At 38.9% G+C, this 25,983-nt stretch overlaps 1 protein-coding gene across 5 annotated transcripts in view; it reads right to left on the bottom strand.

The window, feature by feature from the left end:
- Positions 1 to 1,777: 1,777 nt before the first annotated feature.
- MLLT10 (MLLT10 histone lysine methyltransferase DOT1L cofactor) overlaps positions 1,778 to 25,983 on the bottom strand; it is a 124,187-nt gene continuing 99,981 nt past the window's right edge. For 4 of the 5 annotated variants that reach the window (XM_071428838.1, XM_071428835.1, XM_071428839.1 and 1 more), the window contains 9 exons: positions 20,520 to 20,637; positions 19,118 to 19,190; positions 14,487 to 14,641; positions 12,430 to 12,618; positions 11,932 to 12,020; positions 11,448 to 11,806; positions 6,426 to 6,528; positions 5,466 to 5,678; positions 1,778 to 3,419 (listed from right to left, as the gene is read on the bottom strand). In XM_071428838.1, the coding sequence (XP_071284939.1) occupies positions 3,351 to 3,419; positions 5,466 to 5,678; positions 6,426 to 6,528; positions 11,448 to 11,806; positions 11,932 to 12,020; positions 12,430 to 12,618; positions 14,487 to 14,641; positions 19,118 to 19,190; positions 20,520 to 20,637 (1,368 nt within the window). In that variant the 3' untranslated portion in view covers positions 1,778 to 3,350. The remainder of the gene's footprint in view (positions 3,420 to 5,465; positions 5,679 to 6,425; positions 6,529 to 11,447; positions 11,807 to 11,931; positions 12,021 to 12,429; positions 12,619 to 14,486; positions 14,642 to 19,117; positions 19,191 to 20,519; positions 20,638 to 25,983) is intronic. The other variant, XM_071428837.1, reaches the window with a different exon arrangement.

Genomic DNA, 25,983 nt, shown 5'->3' on the forward strand with positions numbered 1-25,983 from the left:
GCCCAGGACAGTTCCCAACACTTGGAGAGCTCAGCAGCTTGGCTCCAGGGACCTGTGCAGGGGCCTGGGCTGCTTTGTCATCCAAGGCATTCCACAGGGACAGCACTGTGGGCTTTACTGAACTGGTGCCAAATCAGCCACAGACCATCATCTTTCATGTCAGGTCCTGAAAAGTCATTGAAACAAGGTTGGTTTTGACTGCATCTGGCCCTCATGTGAACTTGGCTTTGATGTGGTCTCGTTCTTTGAAGGGCTGGTGAATTCAATTTTTTGTTTGGATGTCAGAACTGTCCTTTTCATTATTTCCTTGTTGTTGCTGTTGGCACACCAAGACTGTGGTACTGTAAACCACCCATTGCTATTCTGGGTTTCTGGCACCAATCTCTTTTGAAAATTTTAAAAGTATTTCACACTTCTCTTAGCAGGAGATGGGTACCAGAGTTTATGCCATCTCTCCAATAGGAGAAATACACAAGGAAAGGCAGGACTTAGCAATTTTACTGATTCCTATGGTATGCTCCAATTGGAACAAGGTGACTTATATTGCCTAAGGGTTTTTGGCTTTGGTTTAGGTCCATGAATAAATCAGCAGGCCATGGCTCCAGGAGAGGTGGCACTCAGGATTCCCTGGAGCCTTTGTGCTGGAGCAGGGGCAGATTGGGCTTTTCTTCCCCCTCCTCTCCAGGTCTGGCAGTACCAAGTGTAACTTTGGGGCCCGGCCTTCCATGCTCTATAATCTCCTTCTCAGCACTGACCAATAGCCAGAGCTCAACAGGGCCAGAACACTGCCAGCTCCTGGCCCTTGTACAGGTTTCAGCAGTAGAAGTCTCCTGAACCTCTTCACTTAAAGCATAAAACATTCATCAACTACCCCCAAAATGTCAGGAGGTTTTTCTAGTCCTGGAGAGGGTGGGAGCAAGTGCTGCCCCTTTGCTGTGCCAGGTGATGTTTCACATTTCCCTACTGTAAGTTCTGAGCTTCTTCATTTACCAGTCTTCTTTCAGGACTCCAGTTGTCCCCATTGGAAAATAAAACAAATCTATTCAATACAGGAGGTTTGAGCAGATGGAACATTCAAATGGCACAGGCAGTAGCAACCCCACCTTACTGCTGCTTGTCCCAGAAGCTGCCCTGAGCCTCAGGCTGCCTCTGACTAGAGAGGGGCTAAAAACTGAGGAAGCCACAATGCAGCTCTTGTCTGTCACCCCCTGATGAGCACAACCCCTCACATTTTATCTTCAAGTGACTGTGCAGGAGGGGTCACGGTCTCTGCTTCCTAGGAAATAAAAACCAGGAGTTCAGCTATTTACCAGCCTTCCTATGGACAGTGAACTAAATTCATGGAAAAAAGCACTGAGCTGGTTTTACAGAAAGTGCAGTTCAAAGTTTACAGCAACAACCTTAGGCTCCTCCCCTCACCCCAGGCACAGGGCAGGGAAGGAACCGTCCCCTCCCCACTGAGAGCAAACAGGAGCAGCAGGACAACAGCCGCTGCTCCTGTGGGTCCAGTCGTTGCTCTTGGAGGGGTGAAAGCAAAATCTGACATCAGTCCCAGGGCTGCAACAGGCAGAAATACCTGTCCAGTAAGCAGAAATACCCCTCAACAGTTTTTCAGCTACGTCACTGTCACTTGAAAGCAAAAACGTACATGAAAAATACTTTTTGAACCTTTATGTAATTAAATTTAGTAGCCATGTGCAAATCAAACCCTTCCTGTCATATGATGTTAACAGAAATATTCTTTTCTTCTACAAGATTCACATTCACACAAGTCATATACAATGATAAACATTATTAAAGTTTATTAACAAAAGCTTTGTACATATCTTTTCATACACTTGGAATTTTACATCTAGTCAAAATAACAGCACATTTCCATCTTACCTTTTGTACAAATTGTTACAGAATATCCACCAGTGGGGCGAGTAAGTAAAATAAACCACTGGTTTACTTTTGTAAAGTATCTACAAAAGTGATTTGTGACATTTTTTAAAAATTCCCCCAAACATATAAAAATAAATTATTTTTTACTTTTTCAATTAAATCTACTAATTAGAAATATTACAAATCAAAATATCAATGTTTTCTTATGAATTCTTCACAATACAAAACAGATTCACAAAACTTTATTTACAGAAATGAGGTAAGAACTGTGCAATGTTTAACTAAGAAACATATTGCAGAATTAACATGTTCTTCCAAATAAGTACACAGTGGAGGTCTAATTACAGCTGGGTCTTTTCTGCTAATAATTCCCACCTCACTCTTGATTAGTGGTCATTACCCCCATTTAAACTGTCCTTCACCACCCTGCATAGACTCACCACGAGATCAGCAACTGCCCAAAGTGTTGGAACACAAGTTCACCCGTTTCACCCACTGGGAAATTTTAGTGGGAAATGGTAATTCACTTTTTTGGTAATTTATTAGTGAAAAGTGACCCAGGTAACAATCTGCCTGAGCTCTCTACAGTGGTATAAACACCTCTAGGAAAGGCAGAACAAGGCTGCTGGTGCAAGACAGAGAATTCCCGCTGCTAACAAGGACACGTCTAGTGCATGATCAGCTGTTTGCAGCCATTTCAACAAAATGGAGGTAGCAACAGGCACTTGGTTTAGGCCAAACACTACACAAACTTCTACCAGTGTGGCCTTCTCATCTGGTAAGAAAACTTTGTCACTAGAACCAATCTGGTTCCTTTAAAAACCTCAAAACTCTAAAACCTACACCAAAATTAATAAACTTTGGATTCCATATCATAATTCTTATTCAAGAAAAACTCCGACTGTACAACAATAGGAATTTAAAGGAATAAAAAGTTCAGAAGTCAATTCCCTTATGAGTCAGGTTCCAAAACAGGTGTGTAAAAAAAGAAACTACAAACAGCAAGTCCCAGCTGCCATTACAAGCTCAGTCTAAAAGGATCTATTCTAACTGCAGCAGCAGTTCAGATGGGCTGGGGTTGGACTGTTAAAACTACTGCTCTGAAACCAAAGCAATGCATCACTGCAAACAGTTTATAGCCTTTAAATCTGTGAGATCAGGACTGAAGAGTAAAGTCTATGTTCTTCCATTGTTGAATCTGTACTTAGTACCATCATATTGACAAAATAATTATGATTTGCAGAGTTTTATCTACGTCACAGTCTGAGACATTAGAAAGTATATCCATTTTAGTGCAACAAGAAAGCAAATGAAAGCCTACCAAAAATATCCTTATGAAAATTATTAACCTCTTGCTGTGCAGTAAGAGTTCCTTGTTGCTCTTTTTCAATCTGCAGAAAGGGAACCCAGGGTTTGCAGCCACATGAAGTGCTAGAACAGCAGGACGTGCAGGGCTCAAGTGTCATTCAAATGTCAACTCTTCTCTGACGCAACTGGTCCAGTTTTATCATTGAGCCTCTGTGTAAGAGAAAATACTTCTAAAAATCAGATTATAACATACAAAGCTAAGTAAAATTCAATTCATAAAGATGACAAAGCAGTGAGGTACATTCAATAGAGCCATCTAAATAGTAACTGCTGCATTGTAAAAAAAAAACCATGTACTGCAGAATGGAAAGTGGGAAAGGAAAAAATAATTAAAGGAGCAGTCCTGTACTGAAGCAACTAATGCTAAGGTCATGAGAGGCAGCATTGGAAAACACCAACTCTCCTTCTACTTTCCTTCCAACAAGAGTGGCTGTTCCTGGCTGTGGGTCTCTCTGAAATTGCAAGATGGCCAAGAGAAACACCAGGTGACCTCTGGTACATGTGCCCACTGGAGAGGGCTGAAATCTACACTTCTCCATCAGAAGAAATACAATTTCCAATTTGCCCCATCACAATTCTTTCTTTCATATATTGCTACAAAGACATTTCCTGCAAGTATTGAACAGGACTGAGCAAAAATCTCTTCTCATTCACTGAGCATTCAGAAATTTCTGAAAACCTGTTTCAACTACAAATGAGATTAAAACAGTTGAACTCTGGCAAATAGAGAAATTGTTAAGAACAGTTCAACAATCTATGCAACTTGTCTCAATTCCAGCCTTAAAAATATAAAATCAATTTCAAAAGAAGTTTTTTGTAAGGGCTTCTGTTCAAAAGATGTTCTGAGATTTCTTGGATTTATTTACAGCTGTTAAGATAAAAACTGTAATGGCATGTTTGTAAAAATACACTGCACTGTACAGACCTAGTAATGGCCATTTTAAAAAATCTAAGTAAGATCACACGGAATATTTTGCTCGGATGTACACCAAATATAGGGTCTCAATTCCATTCACTACTAATTTTTGGAAAACGAGGGGAGATCAGTTTTAAACATGAGAACAAACTGTGAACATTTCTGAATGGAGGCAAGGCCTGGAGGCAAGCCCTGTGTGACCATTCACAGCTCTGATGTCACAACTGCCCAAACCCCAAAGGACAAAGCTGAACAAAAGGAAGTGCTCACAATTTTGAATGGAAGGGAGCTGTTTCAGGAAAAATCATCTTGAAAACTCATCCTTTATGTGGTTTGTGCCTGGAAGTGAGTACTACCTGGAAGTAGCCCGAGCTACGCAGAAGCCCAGCCCGAGTCCTCCACCACAGTGCTCCTAAAGTAGCCAGAGGATTTGGGAGTGGGGACTCTTATTTAGCCCAAATTCTCCCTACCTGCTCTTGCAGACAAGCTGCTCTTTCTTCTCTACCACTATCACTTGCTGTCATCTCCAAGGAATGCTGAAACTTTATGTCTTCCTGCTCTATTCATCCTTTGTTTTTCCAAGTTTCATATGCTCCTTCCTTTATCCTTTTATCTTAATTGTAGGATCCTTAAAGAATGAAGCCTGTTCTCTGAATTCTTGAAATAAAGAATTCTTGTCTTGAGGATGGAGATTATGGGCAACTACTGAAGATAATGGAACATCTTTGCCAGAAAAATGTGTCTTGTTTCTTTATCTGTCCAGGAAAGGTTTTATTACTCGATGAAGCAGAAGAGCCTCTCAGCCCCCCAATGCACAGCCTCATTCTCCCAGGCCAGCACCAAGATGTACAGAGCACATTCTCCTAGCACAGGTTCCACCTTCCCAGCAATGGGCTCCTCAGCTAATCCCCACAGCTCCACAGGGCCTGAGGCCTGGCCAAAGCAGTAAGGTGGTAAAAGGAATGATCCACAACCCAGTGGGCACAACACTGGGGAAGAAGTAGGGTGAGGAGGACTAGGGCTGCAGTTGTAATTACAAGAGGAAGGCAAGGGTCACTGGATTGGTGTTCTGATCCAGAGAAGCAACAATGTGCAGCAGACATGTTTGGTGTGACTACAAGTTCACACATTTCTGAGCCTCATTTAAGTGCAGGCCAAGGCTCAAGAAGAATAAAATAAAGAAAGACAAAAAAATCCACCAACTTTGATTTGTGAATACAGGCACAGAACCTGTTTCTTATCTTTTAGTTACCTCCTGGAGGTACTGCATGGAAAGTGAGGTGAGAAGGATACTTACTGTCACCTTCTGAGCTGCATTATCTCCATGAATTGAAAGGAATGGGTTGGTACCAGCTGCATTCAGTGGTGAGGCCTGTGTGCCTGAAAGTAAGTTGTTTATGGGTATCTGTGCTCCTCCAGTAATCTGCAATTGCTGTACTTCAGACTGATGGTGTTGGTGATGGTGATGTTGTTGCTGTACTAATTGATACAAAAGGGCCTGATGCTGTTCCTTGAGTAATATGGGGAGAGGGAGGAGAAAGAAAAAAAATCAGTAATTAGTTGCTGAAAAATAGCTCCTCCCTGGGTTCCTGCTTATCCAGATCTTCAGTTAGAGCAACCCTTAAACTAATCCCAGCTAATTTAGGTTACACTAATGAAGTTCCATGAGACTGTGGGAAAGAAAGTTCCTGTCAGACTTCCTGAAACCAGTAGCTCAGTAGAAGTTCAGCTAAGCCTGCTGGCTTCATCAGGCCTCTGTCAGAACAAACATACCTGGGAAGACTGCACTAAAACTATACAATTAACAATACAAATAGTTAAACCAGTTACCTACTGCCCTATATGAATACTGCAAGCAAAGCAAGGACAGCTCATGAGATGATATCCAAAATTCTTTTGCTGGTGTTCCAGTGGAATCAAAGACAGGTCACAGTCCTGTTAGAATCCACACATGCTCCCAAGCTCTGCTGCCCACAGCTGATGCTGAGAGAGACAAGCCTCCATGTCCACACAGGACAAAATGGAACTCAAGGCACGAGGGAATTATTATTCTAGCCATACACACAGCCCAATAATATCCTAACATTTTACATGACTATCATCCAAAAAGGCTGAAGCAACTGAAAGACTAAAATATTATTATCAAAGCCTTTAATATCAAGTTTAATGCATTACTACTATTTATATTAAGCTGAGGAGTTCATCCATGTCTTAGAATACAATACAGTAATAAATCAGAATTAACTGAAAAACTTACTGATGTGAGTTGCTGGGTGCTTAGTAACTGCTGAAATTGCTGGTGCTGTTGATGAAGTAGTAGTTGTCTCTGTTGGTCAGAAAGCAATCCTAGTCCCGAGGCACTGTAGGGTTGACAGGGTAATACTGTGGTTTATATGGAAGTATGGGAACTTCTTATTTCAGCTTTCCATTAAAAAAAAGATGTATACAAACAGGCAGACCCTATTTAGCATTTGATTTCATACTGCAAATATTGTCCAAGTGTCCAGTTGCAATTTCTGACACCATCCCCAAGTCTCATTTATGCTGAGCAACAGCAATGTCTTGCCTGTAACATGTCTACACCATGGACATTATTTGAAACTCAGATAATAATTATCAATCCTAAAGTACTTTTCAAATACTTTATACCAACAGGCCAGATCTTCTATTACAAGACAGCTCTTACCAAACTTTAACACCTAGTTACCAAGCATTTACTTTATCCTGGTTTCCTTCTAATTCCCATCTTTTGTGCCATTCAAACCACTCATATTGCCCACACCTTTCTGTAATTCAGCAAACACCTTCAGCCTTGCAAGGGGCCAAGGGATGCTGCTGTGGAATGAAGCTGCCTCTGCTTTTGCCAACTACTTCACTCCCAGTCTCTATTTTCATACCTACATAAAACTGTCTGCAATATTTAGGAAACTGGGCAGGAACAGATCCAGCTGACAAGTAGGCTGTAAATAAAGGGTTTCTTCAGCTATACCAGTTTACTGCAAGACCAACAAACAGCATGAACAAGGGTGTGTTGGGAATAGCAGACCAGGAAGACAGCTGGATTTACTCTTTCAGTACAGTCTTAGCTTTTACTAGTTTTAAACACCCATTAAAATATTAAGGTGTTGTTTCATGATAGGCTTATCCTGCTGTTGAAAAATTAAGTATTTCCCTTTCAGCTGTACAACTTCTGTCCCCTCCCCTCATACTGGGTCTTGCACAATGGGCTGCAACCTGTGGGAACTGAGCTGAAACTTCAACCAATACAGAACACATGGACAGATTCTCTGTTAATGTAGATAAGGTCGCTGTGTGGTGCAGAAGTTCTAGTAAGAAGGTGTGCACAGGATGAAAGGATTGCTTGTTGGGATTGGTAGTAAGGAATTATTCATCTACATCAGTCACAAATCCACACCATTAGGCTAATCATGTAGCTCCTCAGGGCATAATATTTATCTTGTGTTTTTACAGCAGCCAGCAATCTGTAGCCCAACTCTGCTGTAATTTGACTTTGTCCTAACTAGCCAGTATGCAAATACCCAAAGCACCACCATTCTCTCCTACTGGGACAGGGCAAGCCATGTATGAACTTTGTCTCATACTTTGTTGCATGGTCTCAGCACTACAGGACACACCTGCTGGGCTGCACTTAGGATTTCCTATGGGGAAAGGAAAGCCTGTGTTAATTGAAGTTTATGGGGCTGGATGGAATCCACCCAAGGATACTGAGGGAGCTGACGGAAGTGCACACTATCAACCAATTTCCAGCAGCCCTGGCTGACTGGGATCTCGAGATCCCAGCTGACTCCAAGATAGCAAATGTAATGCCTGTCTAGAAAAGGGCTGGAAGCAGGATCTCAGCATCAGGCCTTGCCAGTCTGACCTTGGTGCCAGGGAAGGTCATGGAGCAAATCCTCTTGAGTGCCATCACACAGCACACACAGGACAGCAGGGGATCAGGCCCAGCCAGCACAGGTTTGTGAAAGGCAGGTCCTGCTTGCCTGACCTGATGTCCTGCGACAAGATGACCTGTTTGGTGGGTGAGGGAAAGGCTGAGAATGCTTCTACCTGGACTTAGGTAAAGCCTTTCACACTTATTTCCCACAGTATTCTGACTAATATTACCATTATTTCCTTCTCTTTTTACCTCACTTTTTCTGTATTCTTCTATACTGGAATGAATCTTCTCCGCTGTTTTTGTTCATTCTTTTATCCCATTCTTTCTTTTTCCCAGATCATGTTTTACCTTTGCACTTCTTTTTTCTGCTGTTGCTCTCCCTTCTCTTTAATCGCTCTGCCTGCCTCTCTTGCTCTGCATTGGCACTTGAAAGAAAATACCCTCAGTCAGCAGCTGAGATCTCAGTGTCTAGAAACAAAACTGAACTGCAGAGGACAAAATGCTGCGGCTCCCAAGCTTCCCAGAAGAGACAGTTCACTAAATTTCACCACAGAGCTTTCTTTACACCAGATCAGCCTGGAATGTAAATTTAATCCTTTCTAGCTTCTCATTAAAAGGTACATGATCAGTCTGAAACTCTCCATCCTACACTCCTCTCTGGTTGTGAGAATGTAAAGAAACAATCCTATCTCTTTCCTCCAATCACTTAATCTCCCACTTGCTGGCAATCTGTACTAAGCCATCTTTTTTCCCAGAAAAGGATCAAGTATTTTTTCTCCATCGAATGAATGTGGGTTCTTTTACCTACAACTTGAAACTCTCTCCAACAACAGTGTGCAAATCAGTGTTTTCTCACCTCCTTGTGTGCCACAGTTAGAGAGTTCATATAAGGACAATATGCATACAGAAGTCTTCATGTACTGGTGAACACTTTGCCTATTTTTCACATTAAACTGTTGGAACAGATTCTGAAGTCTGTGAAGTTACTGTAACAAGCAACTTCCAGCAACATCTGGCAAGTCTTTTAAAATTACAGAACAATACCCTGAAGTTAGAAAGCAGGGCTGAATTCTCATGTAGCTTTCCAACACCTTGCCAATACTGATTTAAACCACCTCCAACCTTGACCCCAGCCCACAATCTAACCAGGGTCAGAGAGCTCGCATCACCACAGCACCAAACCTTTGAGCTTGGTACCATTCAACCTTCCCACCAGGGCCATTCAAAGTGGAGGGGTACCCTGGGAAATTTAACATTAAAGAAACAGTCAACCAATTGTCACCGAAGCAGCATCAAACTCCAGCCTGGCAGGTGTCCCATTCTAGAGTTCCAGATCCAAAAATTTCAATCAGTAGAAAGTATTTTTTTGTCTATTTTTTTCCTTCCTTCAAAATCATCCCAGAGCCTCTTTTTGCAACTTAGTTCCCATAACAAAACTTAGTTCCCATATATTTTTTCATATATTTCACTAAAGCATTTCTGATGGGACAAAGAGGAACGAGGAATGCACATGTCATTACCAGAATCATATTAGCACTTACTGAACTTTTCCCTTCTAAACATACAGCCAGAAATACTGAAAAGTCACAGAAAATGAGGTTAATTCTAAAACACCTCAGAAGGAAGAGGGCCTGGGAAATAGTATGGATACACCCAAATAAACCAGAGAATTGTGTGAAAAGTGCACTTTTAAATTGAATATAAACATTAATTTTAAATTAGTATTATTGAGGGAGCAGTGCAGAAAGAGATCATGCCATAATAAAAGCAGAGAAGTGGAAGTGCTGACAGACTTGTACAGCAAAAGCTTGTTGTAGCAGAAAATAGGGAGTCATGGGAGTATTCCAGACTCTGCTAACAGTTAGAATGAAGGCTTAAAAACAGGATACTGGCTGCAGTATTTTGCATGAATTGGAACATTCTGCTACTGGGCTACACAATGAAGAGTTTCAGCACTTAAAATGGATATTAAAAAAGAAACAAAAGAACTTCTGCAATACAAAGAGAAAGAAACCATCCGTGTATAAACAAAATCATTTGAGAAAACAGTGGCATGACTGGTGTTTAGCATAACTGATGTATTATGGCAGTACCTGAAAGTGGAAAGCAGCATGAAACTGGTTAATATAATTGATCTTCTCTAGTATTTCTCACTCTTTCTCACACTTTTGGGGAGAGAATGCAAAATTTTTGTGGTTTTCACAAACCTCTGATGCTCAAGAAAGACAAAAACTTTTCACGAACAGAATGTCTTTGGTTATCCTATGAAACCTCAAGTTTACAAAGGATATAAACTATGAAAAATACAGGCTCCTCAGGAAAAACCTAGTGACACATCCAAACAACAGGATACACTTGAAAGTATCAGATTTTATGAGCCTATAGAAGCAGTACCACACAATGATACAGTACACAAATATTCAGGAGCTGCCAAACCAACAGGAAGTGAAGAAACTGGAAATTAGGGATCCTTTGCATCATTACAATCTCATATGTCTTTTTTTGATGGATAATCCACCAAAATCTCCAAAAATAAACTCTATTTAAAGACAAGTAATTTGCTCCCTATTTACAGGCACTTCTACACAGAACTGCTGTTCTCCTTCCTAAGGGAAGGACAGGACAAGGGGTGTGGGGAAGGGGAGCAGTGAGAAAGAGTTGGCCCAGCCTCTGCTCTATCTAAAAACACTTCCAGACCAAGAAGTCCATTCCTCCTCCTGGAAAGCAGCTGTCTCCTTTTGTTACCCATTTGCCTTGCAGCTCAAGCAGCAGCAGTTTATGCTACTGAGAGTACCTGGCTTTGGTGAAAGGCTGCTAGGAATACTCACAAATGAATCTTCTTTTGCATTTAGAAATCCGTAAGAACACTGCTTGAAAAGCTAATTTTGTTGGAGTCAGTGCAGGCAACTGAAAACCATGTGACTGTATTACAACTCTGGTTAGTTATGCCTATTACATCTTGAATTACACGACCATACACCCTTCTCCCCCTCCCCCCTCCTTACTGCAACAAATGGTAGTTTTTCCAGTGCTCCTTTAATCCTGGAAGAAAAACTGGCAGGACAAGGAATATTGTTTTCTGAACTGAAAAAAGGAGCTGAAGCACATTTACATAATTACATTTGTTTGGGAATGTGACTTGATTAAAAAACAGGAATTCACTAGGATTCCCAAAAGCTCCAGAGAAAACTTCTTTAACTTGACTATTTGTGCTTCCATTAAATGCCTCCTCACTTTCATTCACAGAGCAGGAGCAGAAGTTGTTTTGACAATTATAGGTGAAGGAATAAACAGTATATTTGGAGTAAGACAAAAAAAACCCAGCTAAGCTGAAGAACAGCAGGCACTATGAGGAAAAACATAAAATCAACAAATTCTTACCTGTTATTTAGCGTGGTTGGCAGAGGATGTGTTGCATTGGGTGGCACGGTTGCATGAGTGAGAGAAGGGTTCTGTGATATTGTTGCTGGGGTCTGAATTACCCCATTTAAAGCCCCTACAATTCCATTGATTGCCAGCTGGCTGGCTGGCAGTGCTCCAATTATTCCACCCACAGCCGGCACTGCAGGAATGGTGGAGGTTACAGTCTGCATACCAGTGGCCAGTGCCCCCACTGTCACACCATTGACCTGCTGAACTCCGGGCACTGCCGAGCCTGGCTGGGCCGGACTCTGCCCGGCAGGGGGTGGAGTGGAAAGCGCTGATGAACTGCTGGTGCTTTGTCCGCTGGAGGTTATCTCCTGGTGTCAAAACAAACAACAAAGCCCCCTCAGCTGCATAAAATTTCACCTAACACCACAATGCAAGGACTGGGATGAGTTAACTTGTAACAAGTTTAGGTTTAGAAGAATGAAATAAAAATTACCTGATTTAATACAGGAAGAGAATTGTCCGGTAAAAAACTGTTTCCCAGATGAGGGCTTTTACTGCTGTTCAAGGAATCAGTGCTAGGTGCTAAAGTAATTATTTCAAAAAACACACAGTGATTAAATTTCTGGAACATGTAAAAAGATTCAGAATAATTATTTCAAAACTATGACAAAGCTAAACATAGAAAATGTAAAGTCAACTTTAAAATCATTGCTGAATAGTAAAATATTAATTAAGTAATTGGTGAATCAATAGATTCCAACAGATGTGCTCCAAACTGAAGTAAAAGAGAAACTGCACTGAAACAAGTAGTAACAGTTCAGAAAAATAAACCAATTGATGTTTAAACATTTAACACATCAGCAAATACTTGGTCTATATTCATCCTACATTTATATTCATCTCCCATCAACAGCATGCGTGGATGAAATAGATATTTCATATAAATACATGTTCAAATTACTCTGACACTTTAATAATCCCCTCTACTTACGTGCTTGTACTGGAAAGGCATGTACTTGATGAGAAGGGCTGGGGTTTGAAGTTATTGTTGGAAAGGGCACTGAAAGCTGTGCATTGAGAAGCTGCAGTCGCTCCTTCTTGGCAGTCAGATTCTTTATCTGTTCTTCCAACCGCCTATTTTCAACTTGAAGCTGGTGTAATGATTTCAGCATTCCTAAAACTAAGGCAAAAATGCACACATTCTATTCCACAGCCACATTCAATGAACAAATAACACCTTCATTCAGTTTTAAATTCTGCATTGCATTAAGACTAGCATATATGTGAAAATATAAAATTATTACAGATGTCTGAATTTTAGTGGAAAGATTTAAGATTAATTTTGAGTCATTTAAATTGCAGAAAAAAGTTCACAGTGTTTTGTGGTAGTAATTTTGGAATACCACTACACCCTGGCTTCAGTACTGATAGAGCAGCATCATTAGGACCAGCATACATTTTAAGCAAACAGTAGTATGTGATAACTTAGCCCCAAGAATATGAAAGTAGTAGTATTTTAGTAGCACAGGTTAACTGCACAGTTGGGATAAATCCAGTTCAGCTGCAGTATTAGGAATTGCAAGCCTTATAAAACAGAGAAGTTTGACAAGAATATGCTCATATTCAACTAATAGCACAGGCAACCAACAAGGTTTACATAAAAAAAGTTTATGAAAAGGGAGTTTTTCTGATTTACCGACTTGTGCAGTGAATCATGGATGTATGGGAGCAAGGAACAACCCAGCAGTGCCCGGAGCCAGGGAAGCTGTCCCGGCGGGAGCTGCGGGCGGCGATGTCGGCATCCCCCAGCAGGGAGCACTCTGCGAGCACCGCACTCACCCCCCGCGCTGCCCGAGCCAGGCAGCACCTTCCCCACCGACCTGCCTTTGACCAGCACAGCCTTCTCAAACTCCCACTTGGCTTCAGAACTTGCATTTCCCAGCCAGGACTAGAGTGTGACTGTAAAGCCACAGGGATAGCCTCCTTTTTCTTTTTTTTTTTCTTTTTTCTTTCTTTCTTTCTTTTTTTTCTTTTTTTGTTTTTTTTTTTAATTCTAAATTGTATTTGTTTAACATGACCTCTGGAGCTACTACAGACATAAGTCTACTGGTATAGGCACATCTGGTCATTTCCCAAGGATTTAGCCTTTATCCCTCCTCTTCAAGAACATACAAAGGAACCCTCAGTGAGCTCAAATGAGATGCAATAAGACTTAGCTAAACCTGTCCTCCAGCTATCATGTTTAAAGGATTATCCCTGCATGAATTTCCTCACAATTAGCATTTTTGTCAGGATACCATTCATAAAAATACTAACTAGATACCTCTTTACACTACCAATGAGAAGAATAATGCGTTCAATAAAATATTACACAAACCATAACCTGGAATAAAATAAAATTTTTAACATATTCAGTGATTGTCTTTGATACTGATACATTACTGATACATTACTGAATATGGAGATCCATGTGATCTACTAATCACTTATGCATTTAACATATTCATTCTTGGACTATTCCACTCTATTAAACATAACTTGAGAAAATAATAATTTGCTTGCTTTAGGTACTCAAAAGAAAGGCAGAACATAATAAAGACATGAAAACCCAGTAGGACACCTGCCTAACATTTGTAAATATTTTCTTTTCAAACGGCAACAGAAGTAGAAAAGTCAGGTTTAACAATAAAAAATTATTATGCCAATTTAGATCACAGAGGACAAAGAAAAATGGGGAACTGTACTACAATATTTACAGTAGTGGATCTAAGAGTTCAGAATTCTTTTCCAAACTCTGCAACTGGACCTGCAAGTAACTTCCTCTTGCAGGACACAACTTCCCCATCTATAAAAAGACAGATAATTATAGAGAAGTCTTTTGTAATCTACTGATGCCATGCACTAAGAACTATGCTAGAACTGTATACCACAGTTATATTTCAATTCACAACAGAAAGTAAATTTTTTTAAAATTCTTGGACAAGCAGAGAATAGCAGTTCTGAGTAACAGTTGGCAAAAGTCATAATAAACAGATTGTGAGTACTTACTGTCACTGGGGGTGCCTTGCTCTAATAAAAACTGTTGTCCTTCACTCCACTGCCTCTCGAGAAGCTGTTCTATGCTGGCTGCTACTGGGGGCAAATTTTCCCCACAACCATTCCCTGATTGATCATAGCGGATCTGCAAGCTGCTCACAGGGGATCTGTTGAAAATATTGCAATTTATTGTTTAAAGAAAAGGATGAAAGGAAATGTATTAGAAAAAGGCTGTTGAAATTTCTTATCTTATATCAGCTCTTAGCACCTACATATCTTATGCTTCCAAGACTAAGTTAATTCATCAAAATCACTAAGAACTCCTGGTTCTCACTGCCAGGGCTTTAATAAAAGAAAGACATATTATTACAGTGTGAGAATTTATACTGAGAAAGCACATAACCTCTTCTTGCATACACACTAACAAGACAGTAACTGACAAACAGCACTGAATTAAATTATACAACACACACTCCTACAGCAGGAAACCATGATATTATGGATACAACAGGGCACCAACTTCAGGGGCAAAAAAAACAACCCAACCAAACTTCAAATCTTTCCCTGAGAAAACTGGGAAAAATAAAACCAATTTGTTAAAATTATCATATAGAAAGGCCATATATAATTCCACTAACTTGTTCTAAAAACAGTCATGTAAATCTGGATTTTTGAAGGACTACATGAAAGTATTATTTCACAGGGATTAGAAGTTATCCTCTGCCTGCACTGTGAACACTTAATATACCTCCTTTTTTACTCATGATCACACACAGTTCCAAGAATAATCCCCTTGCCACATGTCTTTTCTCATTCAGGAGAAAATTAAATATTCAGCACAAAGAAAGCTGGCTACCTCTCTCAGGCCCTAGGAGAAGGCTTCTTTTGCAGTGGATGGGGCACAATGTAACTGGTGAGCAAAGCCAGATGTTCAGTGTATTTCTGACTCAGGTTTCTGCTCTCGTGTATGCAAGGTCCCATTCTTCCTATAGGACCAACACCAAAGCCACTAAAAGCTGGTTCTTGGTTTTGTTGTGGGTTGTGGGGGGGAAAGGGAGAGGGGTGGTTTTATCCAATTCCAGGGAGCTCAGATTCCCAGATAGCAGTTATCACTGCAAGCAACTGGTCCATCATGGGATCACAGCTGCACTGTTCCACCCCTAGTGCAAACCTACCAACAAGACCACCACAGTCCCGGTACAGGACAACACAGAGAGCTCAGGAAATCAGTGTGTTAATTATGATTACCGTAATAAGCAGTGGTCACAGCACATTAGCTACCTAATGACTGTCGAGCATTTTGTAGGCACCAGAGCAAAGCGATTTTTTACGAGAAAAGGTTTTAAGTAGGTGACTTAAGAGCTCTGTTAAGTATTTATAAATAGTTCGTCTTTTGCATGCAGGAAGAAAGGAAAGCACTTGTTAAAACAAAAAGCCCTGACGAATGGGTAACCAAGGTAGTGTTTTTTGACAAGAGATGACAAATCAACACCATGCAACAGTTCAGCACAGAGACAGCAAAAGCAGTTTCAAAACATACTGTTTACACGATGTGCTGAAGCAGCAAGAAGAAGTTTATGCAGAAACATTCTACACAGAGGTACTACACTTACACTTCACACAAACAACCCACTTTAAAAAAACAAAACAAAACAATAAAAAACCAGAAAACAAATACATAAAACCACTGAACAACTCCCCCAGAAACTTCTCTCTCTTTCTGCATGTTCCTGAGCAGGACATAATGCTGCCCTAACAGATTGTGCCTTTTGAATTATAAATCACCAACAAAATTCTTGTTGGGCTTTGGACTGCTTCCTATCAATTTTGAAAAGGCAGAAACAAAGCAGTACATGATGGTGTAACCTCTGCAATCCTTCACTGGAAGCTCATACAAGAGAAGAAAAAAAAAACATCTAGATTTCTGTGTATTGCAACATTACTCAATCTCTCCTCTTCCAACTGCTCATCCTTTAGACAGGATATGGTTCCTGCATGCTAGGGTTGAATCCTTATTCCAAATAGTATTTGATCAGAGTTTCCAAGGATTATAAATGTGCTGTGTGGACTGGTCCAATCCTGCCACGGAGATGAGAACCCTGTTTCACAGCTTGCCTGCTTTCACAACTGTTTTTTGATTAAGTTTGGGACAGTTACCTATAGTATAGAGCATTAATTAGAAGCAATACTGCATTTAGATATAAGCATACATAGAGATTTTGCTCCAGGTATTACATAACACATTTTTAAATCTAAGGTTAAGTATGGGGTAAAAAAAGTTTAAGTGCTACCTTGGGAAAAGCAGCAATTCCTTTGCAAAATGGAAACAGCTCACATATCCCAGGTATATTTATATTTCTCATATATGTATTAAAAGTTAAAATACGACAGCTTAAACATCAAACGCTGTGGTTATATTGGGGTACAAAGATATAACAATATGAATTGGAAATGACCATACAACCTCATGAGTCACATATGTCCTCCCCAAGAGCTGCAATCAGCTGCGTCATCAACAGCAAACAAATGTTCTGCAAGTGTTTTTATTTTAAGCAACTCGCTGAAAATCACATGGTTCTCTCGGAGAACTGTGTTATTTATGTATCTCATAAGCTTCAAAGGGACCCGAGTCAGAACTAGCAGCTAAATAATTTTAATAGATAAACCAGGTAACATTTGGAGTTGCAAAGTTTCCAGATAGCAGATTTTTTTAAGTTAGCTTTTTATTCACTATAAACCGTACTTTAAGTAACCAGAGTTACTTATTTACTGAAGTGGGGAAAGTGGGGAGTTACCTACACATTTCAGAACCCCTGACATACATGTAATCTTTTTTGTTGTGCAAACCAGAGGTGAAATTCGCTGACTACTGAACTTAACTGAATGAGTAGGTTTTCTACATTTTTTCCGTGCTAGGTATTTCAAACTAAAGTTTTTCATCTTTCAATTCTGTTACTACAGCACCGATTTCTCCCCCTTGCTTTCTCTCACCCCACCCCCACCCCCACCCCCCTTTCTGGCTTGTTTTTGAACAACCCTGCCAAGCAAAATCTCTCTCCTCCTTGCAAAGTGCTGCAGCTTCCGTACACTGCAGGAAGCTTTTCAGCTGAGCACTGAGGTGGCCTTTGTATCATCCAGATCTCCTTCAAGATCCCCATCAAAACCAGTTGGTATTTCACCATGCTGCAAGTACTGGACTGTATATGCCCTGAACATACACACTCTGTAGAAGCATCACATTTAAGAAGTTTACCTTCCCGAGTATTTGACCAGAAGACAGACTGAACACAGCTATGACCAATGCACATAGTGCAAAGATCAGGTCTCTGCATATTAACTAAAAAGGCATTAAAACTTGTAATTACCACAATATGTATGCATAAGAGGACTGCTTAATATAAAATCAAAAGTTCTGTAATTTCCTAATTGTTGAGCATTTCCCTTTGCAAAATTCTCTGAAATTCCTTGTCTGTATAGATCAATTTATATGCTAATGTAAGTATACATATTTATGCTAAGAATACCATCTAATTTGTAAATTCTCTATTTATTATTTTAGAAGCAACACTGGAAAACTTAAAAACAAGTTCATGACTAGGTAATAACACCTAAGTATTATACCAGATAATCTCATCCCATCCAGCAAGACATCTTTTGATTAATTAAGAAATATAATACAAGATCAACAACACCAGGCATGTACATTAAATTACCCAATTTGGAGATATTTATTATAAATTTCCATAATAAACACATGCTATAGCAATAAAATTCATTATTATAATGCTATTTCTGTGTAACTAGCATTTTTAACTGATCGTAAAATTTTTTTCATGATAAATCTTTTTTTTCAGATAAATCTCTCTCATGGTTAGTCCCTAAGTAAAAAACACAGTAATAACACAATAAAATCTACCTCATATTGGATCCAGTAAGGAAAATAAAGCTCTCTAAACAAGGAATTGCTTAAAATACACAGAAAATATTACTGAAATATTTAAAACACAATATTGAAATTTTAACAGTAAATATTTTAAAACAAAATAACATGATACAGTTTCAGCAGAATTCTTATCTCAAAGTTTTCTAGCAAATGTGAATTGCAGCAGAACAAAAAAATACTTTTTTCTAGAGGGAATCGCTATAAATTTTGAAGTTTTGAGGGAAAAGGAAGAAAATATTTGCTTGGAATTTTTACTGATATTTAATGTTTCTTATTCTTGTGATCATTGTTAAGTATATGGGATTCTAGAATTTTTGTAATTACTAAACTAGGATTGTGGTGACAAATCTGAGGAGATAAGCAATACATATGGATTAAATGATAGATAAATCCCTCTAAAGCAAGACTCCATTTCTTAAGTAAGGGAGTAAACTAATTTACCTACAAACCTTAATTTGTAAACCTAATTTCAGTTGATAGAAAAGTAAACTTCAGTACAATTTTAGCTCTCTGGATGTATTAGGGATTTTTTAGAAGGATATATAGATACAAAAATACATATATTTATACACGTGTGTTTATATTTATATATATAGATGGGCTTTTAAAACACTTTGGTATTGCTGGTAAAAAGACAGTGAAGTTTGCAAATCTTAAAACATTTCCTCTGCCTGCACTCTCCAATGTAAATAACACTTACCGTGGTGAGAGACTTCCTCTGGGTGATCCTCCTCTCCCAACAAGGCTTCGGCTGTTATCTCCGAGATCTTGATCTGCAGTGTAAATATTTCACAGCTGATAAATCGCCTTTTCTTAGATAAGAGTTTTAATATCTGATGTAGAGATTTTTAAAATACCTTCAATCTCAACTTCTATCTGTAGTTACTGCTGAAGAGTGAATAAGTAACTAGTTTAAGATTGCTGAACTGTAGCATGTAAGGTGTTGTCCTTACACATTTCTGAGGCTGTACCAGGCCATGGATTATGTTCACTTCTTTCATTCCTTTCAGTTTTACAGCACAGAAGCGTGGTTTGCATTTGCAGTACCCTCCCCTCAGCCACTTTTAATTTGTACGGTGAAAGTAATGAATCACAGCTGTGGACAGCTAATCTGTATGCTTATCACAGCAAATCCTGATGCTCTGTATTTTTTTAACACTTTGCATCCCAAAACAACTCATAAAATATATAACGTATTAAACTTACCGCTGCCATCTAACAAGCACGCATTATTCTGCAAATTTACTGAAAACTTTATGAAAGCGTATAATTCACTAATTCCTATTTATAAGCAAAGCATAGGAAAGCCCCTTGCTAAAAAGGTAGTAAAACAAACAAAAAAGGCCTCATTAAATATACGAAAACGTTTTGCTTGGAAGGACTCAAAAGGGTTATTTTCCCTATGGCCTCTCAATAAAATAACCCTATCTGCCCCCTTCAAGGTTGCCCTCCCCCTATTCTGAGTCAAGCGACCTCCGACCCCTTGGAGGGCAAAGACATGACTGATCCATTCTTGGTAAACTGCTAAACTCATTCCCTTCCCCCAAACAGGCATGACTACTACGACATGTCAACAAATCCTTACGGAGGGAATGAAACAAAGCAAAGCCAGCGGCTCATTAAAACCGCAGCGGAGAGCCCGCGGTACCAAATGCCAATCGGTAAATATTCACAAGATTATTAAATGCTGCACAAGTTCTCTAACGGGATCTCTTTCACACGAACTTGTATGTAATGCAATTTCATGAATTATGCAAATAAAGGTTTCAACTATTCACGACAAAACCCAGAGCTGTGTCACTCTGGCTGCAAAGAGCTGGGAACTGAGCGCATCAATCACAGGAGTCACAAGAGACACTGGTGCATTCCTGCCTGCTGATGGCTCTGCTTAAACATTTACATTTCACACACCGAGGGAAAAAAAGGGGGAAGAAAACCCGCGCTGTTCCACAGAACCGAGAATTTACTTCCAACACAGAACAACTTTGTACAGACATTTAATAACCAAAAGTTGAGCAGAAATCAAAAACACAATTTAACAACGTTTTTAAAAACAAGGAGTTCTGTGAAGCTGCACATTTGCACCGGCAGAGGAAGCTTACCTGCTTGGCTGTTTTCTGACTGAGCTATAAGTGCTGCCATGGCTGAATTTGGATTCAGCCTATTGCCGTACATGTGGGATGGAGGCAGACTGAGAGAAGATCCAGGTAGGGTGTTTGCCTGCAAGAAACCAAATAAAACTTGAATTGTTTTTTATAATGGGAAGAAATGCTAAATGTATTTTAAAGAAGTCTTCTTAATGCACTTTAATTATTTTTGCACGTTGAATGCTTTTTAAAACAATGTATTTCAAAGAAAAATGTTTTCCATTTGTGAGTATAGAAACAGAATTGCAGTACTTCGAAAAACAGATCAGGTTTTAAAGTGTGTTGTATTTGTGGCTGGCAAGATCTTCTAATTAAAGAAAACCCTTCTAATAAAAAAGTACTGTAGCAAATACTAAAAATACCTAGAGTGCATTTTAAAACAACCACAGTTTGCAGGACAGGCAGACTTCCTTGCAATCCTGAAGTATGCGCTCAATGCTAGGACTTAGTAGCACGGCGACCATGTGGTTATCCTACTAATTATTTAATCTTATTAAACCATTTACAAAATAAGGGCAGGTAGACAACAGATGTCTCACAAATGCTTGGGTTCCTTACATCACAAGCCGGCTGTGGAGGTCAAAAGGTCCAACTTTCAGCTCTATAGTTTAACTACACAGAGCCATATTTCCTTTGCTCGACTCCGTCATTAGTAAAACGTGCACAGTATTTTGTTACTTCCTATTTTGATAGACTTGGAAGCCTGGTGTTTTTTTGTTTTGTTTTGTTTTTATTTTAAAGAACGCAAACAGCCATTACAAGTATGTTTTCTATACAATAGGGGGCTCCGGGAACCACAGCTTTGCCCTGACCCCATATAAGGAACTGTATTTTTGGCAGTTGGCCAGCTCTACTTATTGAAGAGCTCCCAAAGTTTGTGTTCATTCATGTTGCTAACCACAATTCTGAAGGTCTCTGCTGGGACTTGTGCCAAACAAGCGAAAATGAACCCTTAAACAGATGAAGCTAAGGAGGCTGGCCAAAATCTTGCATAATCCAATGCAATAAAAATACCTTCTTCCTTGGCTGCTTATGCTTTTTCCCTTTCGAAGAAAAAAAGATTTGTGTCAAATGCTAAGTTGCAGAGACAAGCAATCAAAGAAATAACAGCATGGCTGCTTATTTTAAAGGCATTTTCCTACCTGATAAAAATTATTTCAGAACAAAGTAAAGACTGGGGTGGGGGGTGGGGGGGGAGCAGAGGGTAGAATCACAATTACACAAACCTGTGTGATCACTGATTTTAAAATCAATCTTCTAAGAAAATGTAGACAACCTTTACAAATGAAACTTTTTTTGAAAAACAAAAAAAGAAGGTGAACAGTAAGGAACTCAATTTGTGGGACACTTTGACATGCATAACTGCACACAAGAGACAGGGGAAACATACTGGTTATTACAGCAAAATATTACAGAGTATAAACTATGTCTCTGGAAAGAATCACACACTACCATTAACTTTTGGCTTTCTGCCAACATATTAAACTTGATGAATGGACTTTTATGAATTCACACAACTGTTTTCAATGATGCTTTATTTACTATATACTGGTGAGAAATTGTGCCTGATATTTACATTCTTCTACTGTCACAAAGTTAGAAAAAGCCACAAGTAATTGCTTACAATGATCAGGGCTTCGTTCACTTTTCAGTTTATAGGTACATGCAAGATCGCTAGACATGGAACCACAGCGTCACTTCAAATCTGGCTGTTACTTCTTCTGGTTGTTTGCTGGGGGTTTTTTTAAGAATTGCATATCCTTAGTAGAATTAATCTGAATTATTTCTATGTCTTAAAAATAATGCAGGCATTTCCATCAACCCAGGTACAACAGCTTCCAAAATACAATACAAATTATACTGTGACACTGACGAAGGCACCAACACTGCACAGCTCCTGCTATTTTTCTCTAAAAAATGCCCATAGGGCAGTTTCAACTTAACTGCTGCTGTTCCTAGCAACCTTCAGCTGTCTTCCCCTCAAAACCGAACAAACCTCAGTCAAATCCTTTCACTGATAAAACCTTGCAGAATGGACTATTAAGAGATTCAACCAGTATTATCACTCAACCATATCTAAAAGGTCAGACTAGGAAAACAGAAGTTTATATGATGGTATGAGGTCTACTCATGGTTTTGGGGGTTGGGTGGGGGCAGGTTTTAAATTCCAAACACCAGGTTTTAGTTCTGCTTTGTTTTAGCATTTTTCCTTAAAATATTTAGTTTTATTCCAGTAAGTGTATGTACTGCTCACATTTTTACATAGAAGCTTCTATACTTAGCTCTCAGTCCATGTAATTCACTGCAAGGCTGCTTAAAACTGTGCAATGGCAGCTATATATTGATTTATGATGGTATGGTAGCTATAATAAGCAAGGGGAATACACATCTATTTGACTGAAACTTGCACAAATAGCTTTAAGAATGTTCTGAAAGTACCTAAGTATCTTGAAGGGAGTTGCTAAAGTTTGTTGAGTTAACTATGACACCACAAAACAGAAGACATCAAAGGAATTAAACGTTTGCTAAGTGGGTTGATATAACAGATCAAAAGACTTAGCAGGATTTAAACAATATCTAAGAACTTTAGTTTTCTCACAAGTAGTGGTTTCAGCCTAAACATTACCCTTGTTTGCATTTTAAAATAATAGTAAAGGTATCTTACAAGTTGGAACTACACAATTTCCAATGCCATCCTGCATATGCAACTTTTAAAGCAAAAAGACACAAATTTTTCAAGTAAGTTGAAGGCACATAAAAAACCTCTGAAAATACTTTTTTAAAACAGCAATGTAAAATGACAAGAGTAACGATTTGTGAAGCTTTCTTATATATGTGATGACTTCATCTGACAAGGAAGTAGAGAAGGTGGAGGAGTGCTACATTATTTAAAGGTGAAACAGGAGCTTCATGTTTCACTCACAGTCGAAACAAGCTGTAGCAAGCATTTATTAAAAATGCGCAATCATCCTGTCAATACATATTAAGGTCACAGGACTGACACATGTTCTAAAATGCTGAACTTTTAGGGCTGTATTATTCTTTATTTCAACTGTTTCTATTTAAACACTCAACACAATACATGATCAAAATGTATGAACTAATAAAAACCCAAGACTACTAAGTATTTATTTTGAAAAGGCAGCAAATTTTCCTGAAAATATTTTAGCAGAAGGATTTAAGCCCATCTATAGCTATACAACACACTGCTTTCCTTTATGGTATGTTCAAGAAATCAGTAAAGTCATAAGCAGCAGAGCAGCACAGAAGGACAATGCACAGTAATTCAGAGAATGCCCATGTGCAGTAAGAAATGATTGATATTTGACTGATGTTTAAAAACACTTCCTCTACAGCAAGAGAGAAAGTACAAGCATATTCTTCTAATTAAAAACCAAGATTTGCACATTAACAACATTTAACTCATATATATATAAATGTCCTCCGAAATATTTATAATAGTTTTATATTTGTTTGCATGACTCCAGGACAGTATTTAACAGCATGACTATAAAGTTTCCAGAGCATTTATATCTGAACATTTACTCCTATCTGAAATTTCCAGGGAAAGCAGTCCCTTCAATCAAAAGTTACATGTTCTTTCAGCAGAAAAAAACAAAGGGGAGAAAAATGAGACAATACTTAACTGTATGCAATCAGATTGAGTCTCAAAATTTTGAGACTCTTTGAACATGCCTTTTCCCCCATTCCTTTCAAGTTTTATGCTATGAAATATTTTCTGATAACAGGCCTCATTTCTGTCTCAGCTCCACACCAGTAAGGTTTTAATACTCAGCGTGTGATGAGAGATGAAACCAAGTGTGAACAACTTTTGGGTCCCATGAGTAGGCTGACTGTTGAAGCTGTCAGGTTCAATTGCATCATTCCACATTATTCAATGCCCCAAACTGCTCCCTAATTGTTAGAGGCTTAACATATTCAAAACCATTGTTTAGGCTAATGCTGAAATGCCTACAGTTGAGTTTCCACAAAGAAAGGGGAGGGATTTAATTGTAGTTAAACCATTACTGAACTCTCTTCCTTTCGTGATAGGACAACAAGGATGGCCAGAACAACCAATTCCAAGACAGCTTCTTAATCAGTTTATATCCAATCAACAGCCCTTTTCCCCTCTGCTGTAAAAACTGTCATTGCTATATTGTAGCTTTGTGTTATATCATATAATATTTTACAATTAGTGACACATTACCTAATTACCTATTTCCGCCAGTATTTTTTTTGTCAAAAATAATTTGGAAAATTAATTTTACTTTTTGTTTAACATTAAAACATATCATTGTTCCTGTGGTTGGGGTCACACCATTTACCAATCATACCAGGTTATTCATCACAGCACGATGCTGTGATATGAAGTGCAGAACTACCCTTGCTCCTACTAATACAAAATCAAGAAATAAAGAGCATTAGAGATACCACTAACTACTATGGCCAACTACTACTGAAATCATACAAAAAATTTCTATGCAAATAATATTTAAAGTTCAATTTTCTGCAAGATGTTCTGCTACCCTTCTGAGATGTTACAAGCATTTTCCATACATGTCTAGTTTCATGAAATATGGAAGGAAATTCAAGCACAGGACCAAGTGTTAGCATCAGTTTACTTCATCTAGAAGACATCTTAAGCTGATGCATTTTGGTCTATGGCTAGCAACATTTATCTGAACAATTAATTAATTCAAGCCTGCACTGAAATTAAATGAGATTAAATATGAACACATACTAATTCTAGGTACATAATTATAATAAACATTTATAGTGTGCATATATAAAAAATATTTTATTTCCTTGAGAGGTGAAAAGAGCTGCCCATCAAGTGACAGCAGCAGAAGCAACCTTGCCTTGTGTTTCCTACCTTAACCTGTGCAAGTGAAGAAATACTATTTTTATCCCTAGAATTTTTAAGGCTTTTGTTTGGGTGTTGAAGGCAATGGGAAGAACATGCTATAGCTTCCTTTTGTTCTTTCAGTCCTCATGGTGCAAGATCTAACTGCATTTAGGAGAGGTGAGGGACCCACCAATGCCCCCCATCAGTCCCTCCTGTGAATTGCCAGCTGCCCCTTGGCAAAGCACCCCCAGCCAAGGGTGGTCACAGCACAGCAGCACAGAGGAGTCCTCTCACATGGACACCTTCTCATGCAACCCTTCCTGCAACACAACCCTTGAAGACTTTCACCACAAATACAGAATTTGCTAAGAAATCTTAGAATGCTTATCCATCACCTTGTTTCCAATGGAAAATCAAAGATCTAAATTCCTGTTTATTTTCCTATATGCAAAGAAACACAGATAGAAGACAACACAGAAAATCCTTAATAAAATACAGTTCCCACATTCCTTCTGAAAATTATCATCAGACTTTTCAAATCAACTAGCACAACACAAAACAATATAAATC

This window comes from Agelaius tricolor, unplaced genomic scaffold, assembly GCF_023055355.1.
Source record: "Agelaius tricolor isolate 1412-34295 unplaced genomic scaffold, bAgeTri1.0.p SCAF_6, whole genome shotgun sequence".
Taxonomy (NCBI): Eukaryota; Metazoa; Chordata; class Aves; order Passeriformes; family Icteridae; genus Agelaius; species Agelaius tricolor.